At 42.4% G+C, this 18,375-nt stretch overlaps 1 protein-coding gene across 3 annotated transcripts in view; it reads left to right on the forward strand.

Annotated features, from left to right (window-relative positions):
• The window catches only part of LOC148026069 (primase-helicase Twinkle, chloroplastic/mitochondrial-like), a 91,943-nt gene that overhangs the window by 24,014 nt on the left and 49,554 nt on the right, over positions 1-18,375 (forward strand). For all 3 annotated transcript variants that reach the window (XM_087693310.1, XM_087693308.1, XM_087693309.1), the window contains exons 2-9: positions 9,308-9,432; positions 9,620-9,675; positions 9,839-9,896; positions 9,985-10,092; positions 12,066-12,149; positions 12,235-12,315; positions 12,395-12,460; positions 12,547-12,663. In XM_087693310.1, the coding sequence (XP_087549436.1) occupies positions 9,308-9,432; positions 9,620-9,675; positions 9,839-9,896; positions 9,985-10,092; positions 12,066-12,149; positions 12,235-12,315; positions 12,395-12,460; positions 12,547-12,663 (695 nt within the window). The remainder of the gene's footprint in view (positions 1-9,307; positions 9,433-9,619; positions 9,676-9,838; positions 9,897-9,984; positions 10,093-12,065; positions 12,150-12,234; positions 12,316-12,394; positions 12,461-12,546; positions 12,664-18,375) is intronic.

The following is an 18,375-nucleotide window of genomic DNA, read 5'->3' on the forward strand; positions in this document are numbered from 1 at the left end:
ACTAAAAATGCTCTTTTAGAGTAAAACCCTAAAACGGGGAGCGGTTCGAGAGAGTTTAGTGGAAATCCTAATTTTTGGGGCGCCCTTCCACATCTATAAATAGACAGGCTGCCCCCATTCAGCCATTATCCTTGTTTGCAGGTTACACTAGCCCACACACCCTCTGCTGCTGTTGGCACCCAGCTTCCAGCGTGCAGCCTACCTCCATCTGCTATCCAGCCATCATCGACTGCAGCCACATTATCTTCAGTCTGTCCATTGCTGTAGACGACAGCTCTCAGTTGTTGGCGGCTGCTCCAGACTGTCCCAGAGTGCCGTTCAGCCTACTGTCCATCATCTCCAGGGTCAGCTAGTTTGTGTTTTCAGCATTGCAGGCCCTGACACTCTCAAACACTATTTCAGTCTACTGTTTACAGTAGATTGTGCACAGTTTCCAGCCTCCGATTGGTGGTACATTGCTGCGTTTATCAGTTTCCAGCCTCTAGACTGCTGCGTTTTGGTGACCAGCCTGGTGCCATTCACTATTCAGCGCTCCTACACTCCGACTGGTGGTCACAGGCTTGGGATTCGTCTTCGGTGGATGTCACACTCTGACGCTGCTTTGCCCTTGAGCACACTGTATACTCTTGTATTTATTTACAGCATTCATTCACTTCAGAGTTGTGTTCTCTCTCTCCCTTCTTCTGTTTGTATTTGAGTTTTGAGTTTTGCATTTAGGGTTTGAGTTTTTGAGTTTTGCGTTTAGGGTTTGAGTTTTGTCCTCTGTGTTTGTGTCTATCTCTTTGTGTTTTTGTCGCGGTCATACACTCTGTGTGTCCTTAGTGCAAACCCTAGCAGTTTCCTTCACACATTGTATCCGAAGAATTCCACTTTTATTTGATGAAAAAAACACTTCTCAAGTTTTGCATATAGTCCTTTTCTATGAGCTTTTCCAAAACTAATTTTACATGGTGCTCATGCTTCTTTGGATCTTTTGAGAATATCAAGATATTATCCAAGTATATAACTACAAAATCATCTAGATGCTCTTGGAAGATATCATTCATCATATGTTGAAACACTGCAAGAGCATTGGTGAGACCAAATGGCATAACAACATACTCAAAGTGACCATACCTTGTGCGGAAGGTTGCCTTCCATTCGTCTCCTTTGATCCGTACAAGATTGTAAGTTCCTCGTAGATCAATTTTTGTGAAGATCTTGGCTTTTCCAAGGTATTCCATGAGCTCTGGTATCAACGGCTCCAACAAGAGACTTCGAGTGCCTGATGAACCCCTTGGCTGTTCTCATCAATGTTCTTGCATAGTTCAACTAGTTCATCATGGGATAGTTTGTAGATGGGTCCAAAAGGTGGTTGAGCCCCCTCATGGAACTCTATAGCACAATCATATGATTTGTGTTCGGGCAAGAGATTTGCATTCTTTTTTTCAAAGACATCTTGGAATTCTTGATATTGGCTTGGTAGCTTGATTGACTCATCCTTACTAGATTCTTGAGCTGGAATATGATATATCATGTAGGTTGGTTCTTGCCTTGGTGTGTGCATAAAGGCTTTGACTCCTAGATATATCGGCTTTTCTTGATTTTCACGACGTGTAATCTTTTGATTTTTGGGCTGTGTTTCTTTAGCCAAGGCATCCCAAGGATGATTGGATTTGTGGGATTGGATATGAGATTAAAGCATACACGAGATTTGTGATCGCCCAGAGTTACCATGAGTGGTCGATTTTCCTGTTAGCAGAGTATTTGTCAGCTCATGTGTGAGTCTGATCTTGATCTGGGCTGGGCATTTTTATTAGGTATTTTAGGTATTTTTCTGGTGTGGCATTTTATGCCATTGGGGCATTTTATGTACCAGTCGGCCAGCATTAAATGCTGTCCGACCAGCATTATTGCTCCCCACTTTTTCAGCCTATTTATACTCAGTGGCTCCTCCTCAGTCAGTCACTTCATCTTCACCATCTGCAGACTCTGTGGAGAGAGGAGCCAGTGCCAGTGCCCACGCAGCCAGTGACTCACTGTTGTATGCAACTGTCTCGTGTTCAGATATATGGATTCCATTTCCCGTGCATACATCTGAGTTCTCATCTGTATCGTGTTCTTTTCTTTTCTCTTTTTATCTTGTGTTTCAGCAGTTTATTTCAGCACATGTTTATGCTTCCACCGCTGCTCCACTTCTGACATGGTATCAGTTTTCAGGATTTGTGTTTCTGCTGTGTTTTCTTGCTGATTTCAAGACTGTTTTGTACCCCTGCTGATTAGACGACTGGTGTCGCAACCAGGCGACCTGTTTTGGGGCTGTTTTCAGCCTGCGTTTTTTGCAGTTTTGCCATCGCCTGCTGCCTCCGCACCCTTTGCTGCCTACACACCCTCTGCTGCCTGCGTTTTTCATCTGCAGCTGCTGGCGACAGTTTTCTACCTGTTTTTCTCCAGTTTACAGCCTGCGTTTTGCTGATTCAGCATCTCTCGCGGCTGGGTGACTGTTACTTCAGGCCGTTTTCTCTGTTTTTGGCAGTTTTTGACTGATTTTTTGACTTTCTGCAGCAGATTTTGTCTTCTATTGATCAGATTTTGGGTTCTATTGCATGTGAACTCTCCTTTTCTGTAGTCTGTGCTTGTGTTTTGGCTGTGTTTCCTCTCTAAATTCCATCTCTTCTCTACTTTTCTTCTTATCCTCTCCATATGGCTCCTCCGTGCACTTCCACTGATGATAAGCATGAGACATCCTTGAGATTACAGGAGCGGCTTCCGGCACATTATGGAGGTGAGGCTTATGTAGCTTCAGAGAGGGGTGACGGGAAGAAGAAGTCGAAGGCCCAGTGTTACCACTGTGGCAAGAAGGGACATTTGCGGAAGGACTGCAAGAAGTTAGCGGCTTCCAGGAAGAAGGAGCAGAAGACGAAGCGGGATGCTGACTCTACCGATGAGTCCTCTCCTTCATCCGACTCTGACTCCGATCCTCCGACCAAGGTGAAGTCCAAGGCGTGGAAGGGATCCTCTTCTTCGGATCGCGGGAAGGGCTTGGTGGCCCCTTCCTCGGCTGCTTTCTAGTGGTGGTGATGAGGTCATCCCTCACGACTCTCTTGTGCCAGAGAGGGAGTGTGAGCGGGTGTTCAGATGGGGCAGCCGCGCCTCATCTATATATTTTTATACAGGTGCACAGGTTCCAGAGAGGAATGTCCCTGACGCATCGACTTTCGTCTGGCGGAATCAAATCCTGGAGTTGGGATTGACATCCAGGTTCATGCTGAGCTGGTTCTCTGACAGAGAGCGGGAGGCTTTCGTCTAGAGCTCACATGAGGGGACACTTTGGTGGTCTGGCCAAAGGCGGGGAATCCATGGTCACCTATGTTCAGAGGCATTTTTGACAGGCTGGTCTTGTATGCTACTGCGAGACATTGGTGATGGACACAAAGATATTCTATGATCTTCTCTATTTTCAGGTGTTTGGTACGATCGACATCGACATCAGGTTCTCTCCGAGGCACCTTGGTGGTGGCTTGATCACCCACTGCTTGGGTATCCATGGTTCTACTTGGTGGTTCTATGTTGTATAGTTTCTGATCCCTTTTCATTGTACTATTGTATTGTATCAGATCACCCATGATCTGAGAGAGGGTGTTAGCAGAGTATTTGTCAGCTCATGTGTGAGTCTGATCTTGATCTGGGCTGGGCATTTTTATTAGGTATTTTAGGTATTTTTCTGGTGTGGCATTTTATGCCATTGGGGCATTTTATGTACCAGTCGGCCAGCATTAAATGCTGTCCGACCAGCATTATTGCTCCCCACTTTTTCAGCCTATTTATACTCAGTGGCTCCTCCTCAGTCAGTCACTTCATCTTCACCATCTGCAGACTCTGTGGAGAGAGGAGCCAGTGCCAGTGCCCACGCAGCCAGTGACTCACTGTTGTATGCGACTGTCTCGTGTTTAGATATATGGATTCCATTTCCCGTGCATACATCTGAGTTCTCATCTGTATCGTGTTCTTTTCTTTTCTCTTTTTGTCTTGTGTTTCAGCAGTTTATTTCAGCACATGTTTATGCTTCCACCGCTGCTCCACTTCTGACATTTCCTTGGTAATATCTCTAGATACTAGAGGTCTTCCATCCACGACTTTAGCTATTGTAGATTGGTGTTTTGGAGTTCTTGAATCTAGTATCTATTTACAAAGTCTTCATCAATGAAACATGTAGAGGCTCCGGAGTTGACTAGGGCTTTGAGGGAAAAGGTCTTTCTCAGTAGGATCATTTGGACCGTGACAAGGAAAGTGTCCATGGGTGTGGTTTGGTTCAAGAGACCCCTTCTTATATCAAGGTCCGGTTGTACGGTTTCATTTACAATCGGACATCCTCGTTTTCCTGCTTGAAGATGGTTACAACAACTCTTGGGGTTCTTCCCCTCTTATTTGGGCAATTTAGGGTGATGTGTCCAAGGTTTCCACAATATAGGTATAGATGATTCTCTCTTCGTCTTTGCTTTTCTTGTGAGGTTCGCATGGTTGGCTTGAGGATGCTCTATTAAGGGTGCATTCGCATGGGGTGTGGATTCATATGATATGAATCCTCCATGTTGGTAGAAGAGCAAAACACCAAGTAGATGGAACCATGAAAGGAAGGATGCGCATCTCCTGTATCTAGCTCAAACAAGAGTCAAGACTAGTGCAAGCATGCATGTTAGCCCTACACTAAAATACAAAACCTTGCAAAAGAGATCAAATTTTGCAAGCATATATGTGAGTAGTGAGATGCTTCCAAAAACAAAACAAAAAATAAAATAAAAGAAAGCAAAGCTAAGTGCAATGCAATGAGTATGTAAGTATGCAACAAAAGTTTAAAAAGAGAAAGGCTAAGTGTGTGGTCACCATTGTGTACGGCGAGGTAGGGAAGAGGTCCTAGAAGGTGCAGTGGATGTCCTAGGAATAGATGTGTAAAGTTTAATAGGTGAGTCACTAGCAGACCAATCAGCCAATCCGTCAGGAGTAATAAAGGAGATAGGCTGCTGAGGCTATCCACATGCCACATGTCCAGTAGCCGTTGGGACAAATGGAGTAGATGGTGCAATAGCGGAAGGCTTAGCCCCATTGGAGTAGCTAGTCGGAGTGGAGGTAGTCGTAGCAATTTGTTGTGGTTTTCTAGGTGTGGAAGACCTTGGGCCTTGGGACGATACTCCAAGTCCATATGGCCCAACCTCTGGCAATGTTTGTAAAACCTATTTTTCTTAGGAAATTATTGTCAAAGGGGTCGTATTTCTTTGTTTCTGTCAGAGGAAGTGGTGTCACCCTTGTTTTGGCTTGCCTTCGCATCTTGTGAGTTCTTGCCACTGTTGGTTTTCCCTCCTGAAGAAGAGGCAACCAGCCCTCGCCCCTTTGAATGGATATGTGTGGAGGACTTCTTGTGGACTTGATCATGCAGCCTCGGGTAACGCAAGAATTGACACTCAAACTCATACAAGGTCAGTAATCTAAGTAGTGAGATAATGTGCTGGATAAAATGGAAGTATTTGTTAGGCAACTTATTCAAGAAGAACATGACCTCATTGTCGTTTGACTCTGGGGAGCCAGTAGTAGCAAACTTGGCGAGTAACTGCCAATATTTGGCCAACTTGACTTTCAAATCATCCCCTTTCTTAACGGAAAACTCTTGAAGCTCAAAATCAAGATTGATATGTCGAGTGCGATCTCAAGCTGCATAACGGTCAATGAGATGACTCCAATGCTTAGATTCGGGGGAAAAATGCTGTAATTGAGAGTGAAACTCGGGAAGCAACCCCTGCATTAATCAACATTGGCTCTGGCATTGCAAGCTCTCCATTGATGGATGTGATCAGGATGAGCTAATCGAGGGTCCAACATAGGCTCGGTACCAATGATGAGGTTCCAAAGTTCCTAAGATTTGAGCACTTGTTGCATGAAGTTCGACCAAGTGGTGAAATTCGACCTGTTAAATTGAGTCTTATTCGTAAAGGCATTCTTGGCCGTTGCAACATGAGTGGTAGTGCTATGAGATGGAGAAGGTGTGTAATGGGGGTAGGGTGGAAAGGAAGATGGAGTGGAGTACACTTGGGAAGTAATACTAGAGTGTCCACCATGCATACGAGATGTGTGTATAGTGGATCCAAATGTGGGTGAGGGCAGATTAGGTATGGGCATGGTAACCACTTATGGAGCCCAAGGTGGAGGGATAGGGAGCAGTGGATGGAAATCCCCGCGTAGGAGCAACCCAAGGGATGTGTGACAGCAGTCCATAAGCCAAGGATAGATATCCTTGTCTGAAAGGTGGTGTGGGGGGTCTGTGAGTGTTGGAGGATAGTGAGGGGTATGCCCATCATAGCTGTCCCAGAGTGGAAGGATGTGGTAAAGTGGGGGTAGATGGAAGGTACAATGTTAAAGGGTGGCATTCCCCCCTAACAATGTTTCAAGAGGTGGAGTGAATGGAGGGTAGATAGATGGTGGGATAGAGAGGCAATGTTAGGAGCAGAGATAGAAGATCCAACCCCTAGTGTGCTTTGAGCAGAAGTGGAATGTAATCCAAGATTTTGGAATAAAGATATGGTAGATTAGAATGTGGAGAAGGTAGTGGTGGGATGGAAGGCAGTTGAGAAGTGTGGTTTACTTGCTCAAATGAAACAAATGGTAGAGACATACTCGATGAAGGGTATCTGCTTTGAGAGCCTCCTCTATTAAAGTTAGCATACTAAAAACCATCCGGCTTCTGTATACCAAAAGGATAAACAAGAGAGGATTTTGGCTCATACAACTCAAAAGGGTTATATGAAATTGACACAAGGCTTGGGAGAGATAAAGGAGATGGATTGGCAGACGCACCGAATGTCATGGTCCCTCCAAGATTAGAGAGATGGTCAGTCTCACCAATCGGTCTAGACGAAGTTGTAGCACTTGTTGGAGTGTAAACCGAACTATATGTGATGTGCAAGTACTTCTCAAACTCTTCATCTATAAGATGGCCAAAAGGAGAATAAGAAGATGGTAAAGGTGAGGGTGTGTCTACCTTCTTCTCGAGACTATAATGCCTTCTCAGAGCCTCCAATGATGGAGAAGCCTGATAAGGCATCATAGGATCCGAAGAAGAAGGTGCCTAAGACATTATGAGTTAGAATTAAGTCGCGTGTGAGTCTCAAGACTAGGCTCCACAATCACTTCAAGACTCTCCTTAGAAGAGCATCTGCTTTGATACCATGTGAAGATATGCTAGGATTCGTACTAAGGAAACAGGATGTACGGCCAAGACTGAAATAGAAAGACTTAGATAGAGACAAGCAAAACTGAAACCCTAAATGCAAAACACAAAATGCAAAAACTCCAAACTTAAATACAGAGACACACATAGAGAGAAGAAAGTCTTAAGTGAATGAATGCTGTGTTGTGACTACTTGTCTCGGAGTGTGGGAAACACTAAACACTGATCACCAGAGTGTTAGGGAACTGAGGTGACAACAAGAGCGGTGTTTGGTGATGTAAATGGCTCGTTGGACAACAAAAACACAATTATTGCAGCAGGTGTCTGGTGGAAGGGAAAGCAGTAGCCTGTTACCTGGCACCAAATGCTGAAGGGCAGGTTGATCAGGTGCTATGATGCAGCAGATGGAGACCTCCAAATAGCAAGGCGATGGCTGAAAATAGGCTGCCTAGGGTTGGATAGTGATGGGTTGCAGCCGGTGATGGTTGGACAGCAGATGGTAGGTGGTTGATGGCTGAAATCTGCACAATAGAGTGAGAAACCTGCACAAAAGAATGAGACTGAATGGTGGGCAGCGTGTCTATTTATAGATGTTGAAGGATGCCCCAAAAAATTAGGGTTTTTGGGGACCATTGAAACTCTCTCAAATCGCACACTAAATTTGCGTTTTTTATTAATTAAGCGTATTTTGGGGCTGTTTGAAAATGCTAGTCAGTTGTAAAGTGTGTTTTAGCTCAACAAGGTCAACCCCTAGGCATGGGTTCAAGGGCAACATCCTTGACTCCACAATGAATGGAATATTCACTGCTCAGCTAGTGAAGGTTAGTAATATGAGTTGTTGGTCATGCTGATCGACCACCTTTGTGGGCAATAAAAAGGAGACCTCAGAACCGTGATTATTCATTTACCAATTGGAGTTCATCCAACAACCTTTGAGCTCTTCATGCAAAATCTGTCTAGGTTGCCATCTAAGCTTTGTAAAATATTACACGGCGCAGCGAACAGAATCTGAGAAAGAGATAGAGAGTACACAACATATAAGAGGAGAATCAGTAAATTCTTTAACTTCACACAACTGATACAAAGATGGCTCTGTCCACCCGTGCGCTTCCACTGTGTGAAGCTTAGATGGCGATCTAGACAGAAGATAGGTGAAGAGCTTAAGGGTAGCTGGAACAACAACTCTGACTGGGTGAAAGATGAGTGAGAGATGGCTGCGAAGGGGTTTAGCTTTTATAGCCTGCGAAGGTCGTTAGGTCGGCCTGCTGACCGACCTACCATATGAGCCTCCACTAGTCGGCCAGGGAATATTCCAGGGAATATTCCCTTTACCATCGGGCCGGGGGCAGCGCCCCCGGACCCCCGCCAGGGGGGCCCAGGGGCCGCTTCCGCGTCCCCCGGACCCCACAATAGGGGCCCCTTTTAACTCCCTTAAACCGCAACTCGATGCAAATGCGCCTCGAGTTGCTACCAGCTTAACCATCTCCATTTAACCCAAAGATTAGACCCACAGCAGCCACCTTTTTGCCATCCGGTCACATAGACCTCATCTGATATACAAGTCAGGACTCAATCAATGTCCGGGCTCACATTTGGCTTCTCCTCATAATGGGGGCCTTACAACTTTGAGCACCATGGATCATTGGTAGCACCTAATGAGGGTGGGGCATTGATCATATCTAACAAGCTTCACTTTGGAAGCACACATATGGATAGATCCATCACTGTATCACTTTGCAAATAAAGACATCTCCATTCTTCTCTAATTCACTGTGTACTCAATTATTCTTTGTTGAGATCCTGTTTGCTTTGCTGTGTAATTTTATGCCAACACCTGCATCTACCTAAGTATGGAGCTGGATATGCACACTCTCAACAAGTGTTAGGGTGTTCCTGTTTTGACTTTCTTTCTTACCCTCTTATCTCTTTACTTTCTGATTTCCACTATGCCTGTTTACTGTTACAAGCTTTTGTAATATATCTTTCTTTAGCGTGCAAAGGTGCATTAATGCAGGGTTTGCTTGCATACTGTTTTATATTGGATAGCAAACTGTTATCATTCATCTCTTCAAGCAATGACAAGCAACTTGGTGTTTTTGTGCCTTTTAGACCAGCTGAATGGGGCACCTTGCAGCCATGAGGATCAAGCTCCTATTTGTGCCAATCTGAAACAGCTGAAGATATTTCCAAAGTCATATATTCCAGGGCAAAATAGCAGAATGTTATGTCCGAAGGTGTGTAGTAGCTTGTATCTGTTCTTTATTATCTGAACATCTCTTGTTGGAGTGACCACTATTGTCATTGGGTCTGGATCTGCATGCTGAGGTAGTATCATGTGGTTACTAAGTCCAGTCCAGTCCATAGTCTTTTTCCATAGTTATTCCCTTTCAATAAGTTAAATGTCTTATTTTCATGTGACAGTGCGGAGGGGGACAATCTAGAGAGCTAAGTCTTACTGTCAAAATACATTCTGATGGGTGAGGTTATGTTGTTTTCAAAGAAATGGCATATGTTTAGGTGCACTTACTCTTTTTTATTTCTTTTTCTTTTACCTTTTGCATTTTAAACCTTCTTAATGGGCAAAAAATCTTCTTTTTCTTGGTTGCTGATAGGACTTGACACTGATCTGCAATAAAACAGGCTATTTGCTAAATGGAATTGCTTTCGGGCTACTTGTGGTTGGAGAGGCCACACTGAGGTAGTGGATGATAGTTGCCCATTTAAGTTTTGAAACCAGCCGTATTGTCTCCATATTCTTGCAGAAGTCACTATTCTCCTCCTTACAGGTTACTGGTATCACTCACTCGCGTTTTGGACCAGTGAAAGGTCAAAGAGGAGGAATGAGCAGAGAACTTTCGGAGGAAATCCTTGAACTACAAGAATTGTCAGAAGCTGTATGTACATCGTTTAGAAACTTTACTTTTGCAAGCTAACAGTATGCATTTACAAATGGACATTGCAAATTGGATTAGGTTTATGAATTGCTGTGTTAAATTCTACTTTTTGTGCATAAATTTAAAATTTTCAAATATTTTTATAGATGATACTGTGCGGAAAAGCAGCTGGTTTTTTGACCCTCTTAAAACTGCATAGGGCTGTATTTGTGCTTTGAGAAACCTTTCTGGTTGGGAAACATGCAGTGCAAATTAGCTTATGAATGTTGAAGAATCATGTAAGTGCTGAGTGCAACACAAACACATGGGCCTGTCACCTGCATGTAGTACACAAGAAAGTGTTTATAAGCTCCAAGTGGCCCAACCTAGATTAACTGACCCGGGTCTCTGTTCAGTTAGTGCCAACCGACTTGTTTTTTGCAATGCTCGACTATTGATCCAATTGTAACAGCTGGAACTGCTCTCGTTCTGGAGTCTTACAGCCCTCTCTCTTTCTTTATATCAGATGTTCACTCAAGTAAATCCCTCAGTCTCTTTGTATGTTTAACTTTCAGTGAAACAATGGTTTTTATCAGAAAGAGAAAGTGATACAAATGCCACTGCCGCTGTCCTCCCTCCTCAGCCTGCACATGGGGTGTCAAATCTCTGTATTGTGCTATATTCAGGAGTCTGGCCTCCTTGAGCCTGTCACTGAACTGCTGCCCCCATCTGTACAGCAAGCTAGCAGTGATTGGAGAAATTCTATAGACTACTTTCTTCCTGCTCCCTTTGAAGCATATGAATCTATAATTACTGGACCTGAGTCTTTGTGGGGTTGTGCTTTTTGAAGATGGACTCCTATATTCATTCCAAAACACAAATGGAACTTTGAGCATTGATGCTTTGATACCAATGAGCAATCCTGGGCCTCTGCAAATAATTTATCTGACAGCAAACAGAAACAGAATTCAACATAGAAGAGAGAAAATGAACACTCTAATCTACATTGAGGAGAGAAAATGAACTCTATTGGGTTCCTTATCCACAAAAATCCCCTCCCTCCGGTGCAAGAATGTTTTGTTATTTGGATGCTGGAGAACTTCTGTAAGAGTTGGGCCTGGGCCCTGGGTGTTGGAACTGGAGCTGGCATCAATGAGTTGGAATATGTCTTAGTGAGAAGCTGGTTATGCAGACCACATATGTCTTTTGAAGGGTGCATTGCTGCTAAACACAGACAAGGTGACCAAGCTTGCTGAGAATTCTGGTAGGAAACTTGGATAGAAAGGATGGCAGACACCTAACAATGAGAAAGGCAGCTGAATACACTAGTTCTTGGCGTGAACTGTACTATGGAAGTTGTGGGCAACAAGATGCTGGCATGACCAGCCAAAAGGACTTGAACAGGTGGGGGATGGCAGCCATGCACACATGCATCAATCAGCATGGTCAGTGGGATAACGGTTGAAAATGCTTGCAAATGGACACTCTTTTTGTGTTTGAGTTGTGATGTCCCCTCTCCCCATGCATCAATATAAACGCCTTGCCTACCAGTGTAACATGTACATTGATAAAAAAAAATCAGTGCAGGCCTGGGTTACTTACAATAAATCCTGTATGTGCTTTTCAAGACCACAAGAAGATTAATAGTAGTGCTCATTTCTTGGTTGTGACTGCTGTAGTTTTGAGTCTATGGGGACATGAGAAGCTTCGTCCACTTTTCTGGTTATTTAGGGTTTAGCTCAGTTTTTGGACACCATCATGTGTTTAGGCTAGTCCATCTTCTCCAATATTTCATGTGGATCTAAAACATCCACGTCTTATTCTTTGATTTTTATGGATGTGATAAATTAACTGGGATTGTTTGTATGTTCTTTTGTGGTGGTGGATATTGGACTTGTTTATCTGGTCAGTGCTTCTTCTCATGCTTTGAACTCGGCATGGATTCCTCGAGATATGATTACAGTATTGGGATTTGAATGTGTTTTTCAATGCAGCAAATAAAGTACTTCCAGTCTCGAGGCATTACAAGGCAAACGCTGGAGCGCAATAGGGTGAAACAACGGTGTAAAGATGCTTCGGTTAGTGTTGCTTAGTGGCTAGAACATAGTTTCAGTTGTTATTGTGTGTATCACTTGGCTAATATATATTCCATTGAATCTGTAGAGGATTCTTGCGTTCCCCTATTGGAAGGACGGAAGGCTAGTCAGCTGCAAGTATCTTGCCTCCAATAAACAATCCTGGCAGGTTGCTATTGTATTTATAAACTAATATGATTATCCATTGGCTATCATTGAATTTTTACGGCACTCGTACAATTCAACAGGAGGAAAGTACTTGCAAAATATTCTATGGAGTAGATGACCTGAAGCTCGGCAATGAAATCATTATTGTAAGCATATTGAATGTCAACAATCTCTTTTACTCTTTTGATAGGGTCTTTTATGAATTTTATTCTTCAATTCTTTTAATCTTAAGGTTCAAGGAGAATTAGATAAGCTAGCGATGGAAGAAGCAGGCAAGTTGGTGTGTGTTGGCATGCCAGATGAGGGACGTTCAAAAGAAGCTGGCAAAGAGGGACAAGCTAGTCCAAAGGTTTGTATCATCCTTTTACTTTGATATCTATGGGGAGAAAATTTCAGTCTGAATTATAGGCTAAAGAATAAGTGGTCCTTACAAATAAATGTAACATTTTCACTAAGTATCTGCACATTAAGTGCCTTTTATGGGTCAAAATATAGTTAATAGTTTTCAATATTTACAAAGGTCTGCATGACTAGTATGTTCTTTCAAATCTGCAACACTCACCTGGGTTGCAGTCCCTTTGTTTACCCTAGTCATCTGGATCAAGAAGGGTGGGATTGTATGGCTTTGTATGGTCATAGTAACCTCATTATGTTGAGTGTCAAGAACACCCAGGATTATTTGATCAAATGGTTGGAAGTCATGATATTCAGCAAGTTGGGCCTTATATACGAGCTAATCACTCTTACAAAGACAGGATTTTGGAGCTGATTAGTATTAGACTTTTGGCTCTGAACGGTGAAGACCCATCCCATGTTTAATGATGGAGGTTTAACCTCTCAGCATGATTTGGATTCTTCGCCATTGTGGTAGTTGATCACATTCTAATGAATGGTAGGTGCAAGAGAAAAGACACTTGTGGTAGTGTTTGCAAAAGGTAGGTGCTTGCCTTATTGTAATTCAACACTTACACATAAAGGAATAATGGTAGATTATATGTTAAACATGATCCTTTTATACAAGGAGGGAGGGGGAGAAATTTGTTGTAATGTATTGGAGACTATCAAAAGTTCACAACAGCAGTATAACCATGTGCTTGCGTAAGCATGTGTAAGTGCTCACATGTATGTAATTTGTGACCCTTTTGAAAAAAAAAAGCTGCTTTGAAAGGACGACTGATGGGAGATCTAATGCACTATCTTGAAATTTGTCCACATTGACAGTTTCTTTATGGACATTGGATGCAAGTTTTGGGAATACTTTCTGGTTTTCCTACAAGTCTACATTGTGTGAAGGGGGCAGCAGTCCCTTACATTTGTGGAGTTGGAAGGCTTGTTGTTGTAAGAGGAATAGACTCACAAGAATGTTGTATTGTGTTCACGATATGTGGCTATGTTTTCCAAGTTCAAAGGCATAGGAAAAGTCAAGCAAAATCCAAAAAATCAGCAAAAGGGTGATGTTGGACAGCCATCAAATAAGGCTGTCCAAGACATAAAAAAGTCTAAAAAGAAGGGGAAATGTCATTATTGCAAGATGCTAGGTCACTATATTGATGAATGTTGTAAGAGATTAGCCAAAGAGAAGAAAAAGGAGTTTGGTTGTCCAAGGGACATCAGCCAACAAATCTATTGATGGCGATGCTTCAGCCATTTTTGTGGAGAACTATGCATTTTTGACTTATACTTATGATTCTTCGATGGATGATTCAGCTTTTAATGCTGTTGAAACGCTGCAAACATGGTATTTTGATAGTGGATTTTCAAAGCACATGACTTCTAGGAAGTGTTTGTTTTCCTCTTTGCATTTGGCACTTGCTAGAAAGTGTGTTACATGTGCGAACAACAATTATGATGTTTGTGGCATTGGGGAAGTCATTATTACTGTTGTAGATGGTTATGACTTCATGCTTCTAGATGTCTTGTTTGTGCTTGGCATTACAAAGAACTTGTTGTCTATCTTTGCTTTTAACAAGCATGGCTTTCAGGTCATCTTTGAGGATGACAAATGCATTGTTAGAGATAGGGAGATGGATTTTGCACTCAGGCTGTCTGGAACCCTGTATAAGGGTTTGTTTTTGTTGGATACCCATGATGCACTACTCTTATCGCTCACTATGCAGAATGCGGAGCTATGGCATGCCCGCTATGGACATATGAGTTTTGGAAGTTCGATGACCCTTCAGAGGTGTCATATGGTAGATGCATTGCCTTTAGTGGAAACTTCATCTCCTCATGCATGCGAGGGATATATTTTGGGCAAGATGCACAGGTTTTGCCTTCTAAAAGGACGGTGCAGTGCGTACTGTTCGAAAATTGTAGCTTATTCACTTTGATGTTTGTGGTCCCATGAGGACATGTGTACTTGGAGATCATCTTTACTTTGTTACATTTATTGATGACTACTCTCAGTATACATGGGTGTATGGGTTGAAAGCAAAATTTGATGTGTCTATGCATTTTAAATATCTTGTTGCAAAGCTTGAGACTGAAACTGGCTTGAAAGTGCAGACACTCTGCACAAATAGAGGGGGAGAGTATATGTCTCGTGCTTTTGAGGCATATTTGCTTGATCATGGCATTATGCATCAAGCCATTGTTAGAATGTCTCCTCAGCAGAATGGTGTTGTTGAAAGAAAGAATCGCACTCTTATGGAGATGACTCGTTGTATGCTCAAAAGCAAGAGGTTGCCTCATATATTTTGGTTAGAAGGCCTTTAGTGTGCAAATTATATGTTTGATAAAGTGATATTGCACATCTATATGCTTTGTGCGTGAATGATACATGGCATTCTTAGCCAGATACAAAGCACTCTGGCTATCATATCCCAACACTGGAGTACTCATAGACATGTCAAGATCCTTTGCAAGTCTGCTAAACTATATAGCTTTCTTAGAAGCTTCAGTAGCTGATATGTATTCAGCTTCAATAGTACTCTGTGCTACGATGTTCTGCAACTTGGAGCACCAAGAAATGGCTCCATCAGCAACTGTAAAGACATACCCGCTAGTGGACCTGCGAGTGTCCAAGTTACCTTCCATATTTGCATCACAATAATCCTCCAAACTAAGTGCACCCTATCCATAGCAAATACACTGTCTTTGTGTACCCTTTAGGTATCGAAGAATACACTTGACAGCCTCCAAAACACATTGCCAAGATTTGACATAAACCTGCTGACAACTCCCACTGCATGAGCAATGTGTCTAGACGAGTAGCAACCATAGCATATGTTGGCAAACATACTATTAGTGCAGTACCTTGGATGCATGTTGAATATATCTGAGATCCACTACATACGAGAGCTGTCCATAATTGGAGGAGTGGAAGTGCTGCCTCCTCCTTGAGCATTAGGCAATACTTTCTCTTCCATCCATTTGGCATCCATTGGTGAATAATTCTGAAATTTCACAAAGTATCTCTTGGAAACTTTACCTTTGACCTTTTTTTCTTATGTGCCAAAATCTGCTCGCGTACTCAAATCTTATCCAGCTCAGCCTTAAGCTGAATTTCAGCAGACATATCCTCTGGCACATTACCATGAAAAGGCCTCAATAAAATGACATGAAAGGCATTGTGTATCTGCCAATGTGGAGGTAATTTCAACCGATATGTCACATCGCTGATCTTCTCCAATACTTGGAAGGGCCCATAGTATCTCATACTCAGTTTTGGATAAAATCTTTCTCTTCCTTTCATCTTTTTTAGCCTTGCCTTTTCAAAACGTAGCAATTGTCACTAGGTGGTGATACTTTTTGCAGTTGCTTTCCTTAGTTACTTAAATAAATATTTTATTTTTCTTTTCTTTAGTTGATGTTGCTTTTTACTCTGAGAGTTCTCTTGGATTAAGTCGAGATCTTTGCATGGCCAGAAGAGGCATCCATTGGGACAAATTGGACTAATGGTTTGTTTGAGCCTTGGGACCAGATTGAATGGGCACTGAAGAATAGAATGCCGGTGGTTTGGAATTGTATGCTTAGCTACTGGAGACGGTGCAGGACAATGAGTGTGGCCAAGACAAAAGATGTACATGTGAGAATGCCCATGGAATAAAAGTCACTATAACTGAACCACATTACACTTTTTGATGTGGTTGCAATGATAAAAGTTGCTCAGAAAAACTTGAGAAATGCAAGGGTCACCATTCCTAAAGTTTAGGGAGTTACCATTTTTGAACTCCAGAATCTGTTCACGTCATTATCTTCATTTTGGCACGAGGATTAATTCTCTGGTTTGTGCTGAGGTCAAATTTTGCACCGATCATGGAGAATTTTAGACCAGATGGTTTAAACGGAAAAATTGTTACATGTATGCCATGTGGCACAAATTTCCAAAAGAGAGAGAGAGAGAGAGAGAGAGAGAGAGAGAGAGAGAGAGCATTAAAAAAAACGTAATAGGTATGAGAGGCAGATCTGAGAATGAAGTTTTGAGGAGTTGAGGGCAGATTCTGCAAGTTCATCAGCTATGGAGAGTATTTCTTCGTCTCTGACTCATGTACGGAGGTAGAGCTTGCTTCCTCTGGTCAACTCTCTCTCTATTCTCAGAGGAAATGCCCTGCACGATGGGTTGATTCCATCGAAGGTACAATTCTGTGTTTTCTTTGCACTTCTGCTGAGGCAAGAGCCTCACTGTCTAGGTTTAGGAGCAGTTGTTGGCTTCTCCAATGCAGGAACTAAAGAAAGTGATGACCATGTCACACAGGAACATGGTTTTTCAGCTCTGATTTAGTGCTGTTTGTGGGACTGTTTTACTGCTGGAATGATACCAGGGTAAAAGGGATGTTGTTTTGGATATCCTGGACAGTAAGAACAGTAAATGCAGAGTTTGCAGGATTGCAATTTTGCACATGAATCATTGAGTTATGGTCACAGAAAATGCTTTTGTAAAAGGGATGTTGTTCTGGATATGCTGGACAGTAAGAACAGTGAATATAGAGTTCTGCAAACTGCAATTCTGCACATGAATCATTGAGTTATGGTCACAGAAAATGCTTTCCCAAAAGGGATGTTGTTCTTGATAGGCTGGGTAGTAAAAATAGAAAATACAGAGTTCTAATGATTGCAATTCTGCACATGAATTATTGAGTTATGGCCATAGAAAATGCTTTCCTAAAAGGGATGTAGTTCTGGTCATGCTGTACTGTCCTTATGCAGCTGGGATTTACTCAGAAAAGATGGAAACCAATTGTTCACAGGTTATGTATTTTGGAACATTTCATTTTTTGTAACTTTCCATCTTTTAATTGATAAAGAAATATCGAGAGGGGAGCCGGTCTTTGGGGCCAATCTGGTATTGAGTGAGGGAGTGAGTTCTCTGTTTGTGTGTGTGTGAGAAAAGACCAGGTATTAATTGAAGGAACCACCGCTTTATGTGAGTCATAGACCAGTTTCAGTTGCATACCAGAAAGAGTTGTGCCATATATTCCCATATGCGGTCCCAAGCCCACCATGGCATGGAAACTAGTGCTACCACTAAAGTACATGGACTGCCCCATCATTGCGTGTATGCTTTGTTGTCCAAAAAGCATTGGATTGGCACTTCCAAGTTGACCTTGCATATGCACGAATTGCTCTACTGGCATCATTTACTTATGCTCACTACCCACATTTGAACATCATGTTGCTGGATTGGCTCTTCCTTTAGTGTATCTTGTTGTCGCGAAGTTCTTGAAGACAATCTCCTATTGCCTTTGTTGCCCTCCTTTAAGGGTTTAGAAAACGCATAAATTGAGGATCATTCGCCAATTGTATAAACCTTTCAGCTACTGTCCTTAGGTGCTCTTTAAACTGGTCGTCAAAATTCTGTTCCTCTCGTTGATCCTTAGCTTTGAAAGGCCTAGAAGGACTCAAAATTTGACCTTAATTAACATTATCAGCTTGCTGTCCATGTTACCTGTCTTATGCAAGATTTGACATTGCATTTTTGCCAATACTTTGTGAATTTTTAGATCGAGAGGCATCATCCCTACTTTATCCCATCTCACTATCTGAAGACATTATTAGTATAATGCTCAGTTGAATACAATTTCAGCACTATAGCAAAGCTTTTGACCTTCAATTAGGTACC

Source organism: Lygodium microphyllum, chromosome 14 (assembly GCF_053477565.2).
Source record: "Lygodium microphyllum isolate KBCC chromosome 14, Lygodium_microphyllum_v1.1.10, whole genome shotgun sequence".
Lineage (NCBI taxonomy): Eukaryota > Viridiplantae > Streptophyta > Polypodiopsida > Schizaeales > Lygodiaceae > Lygodium > Lygodium microphyllum.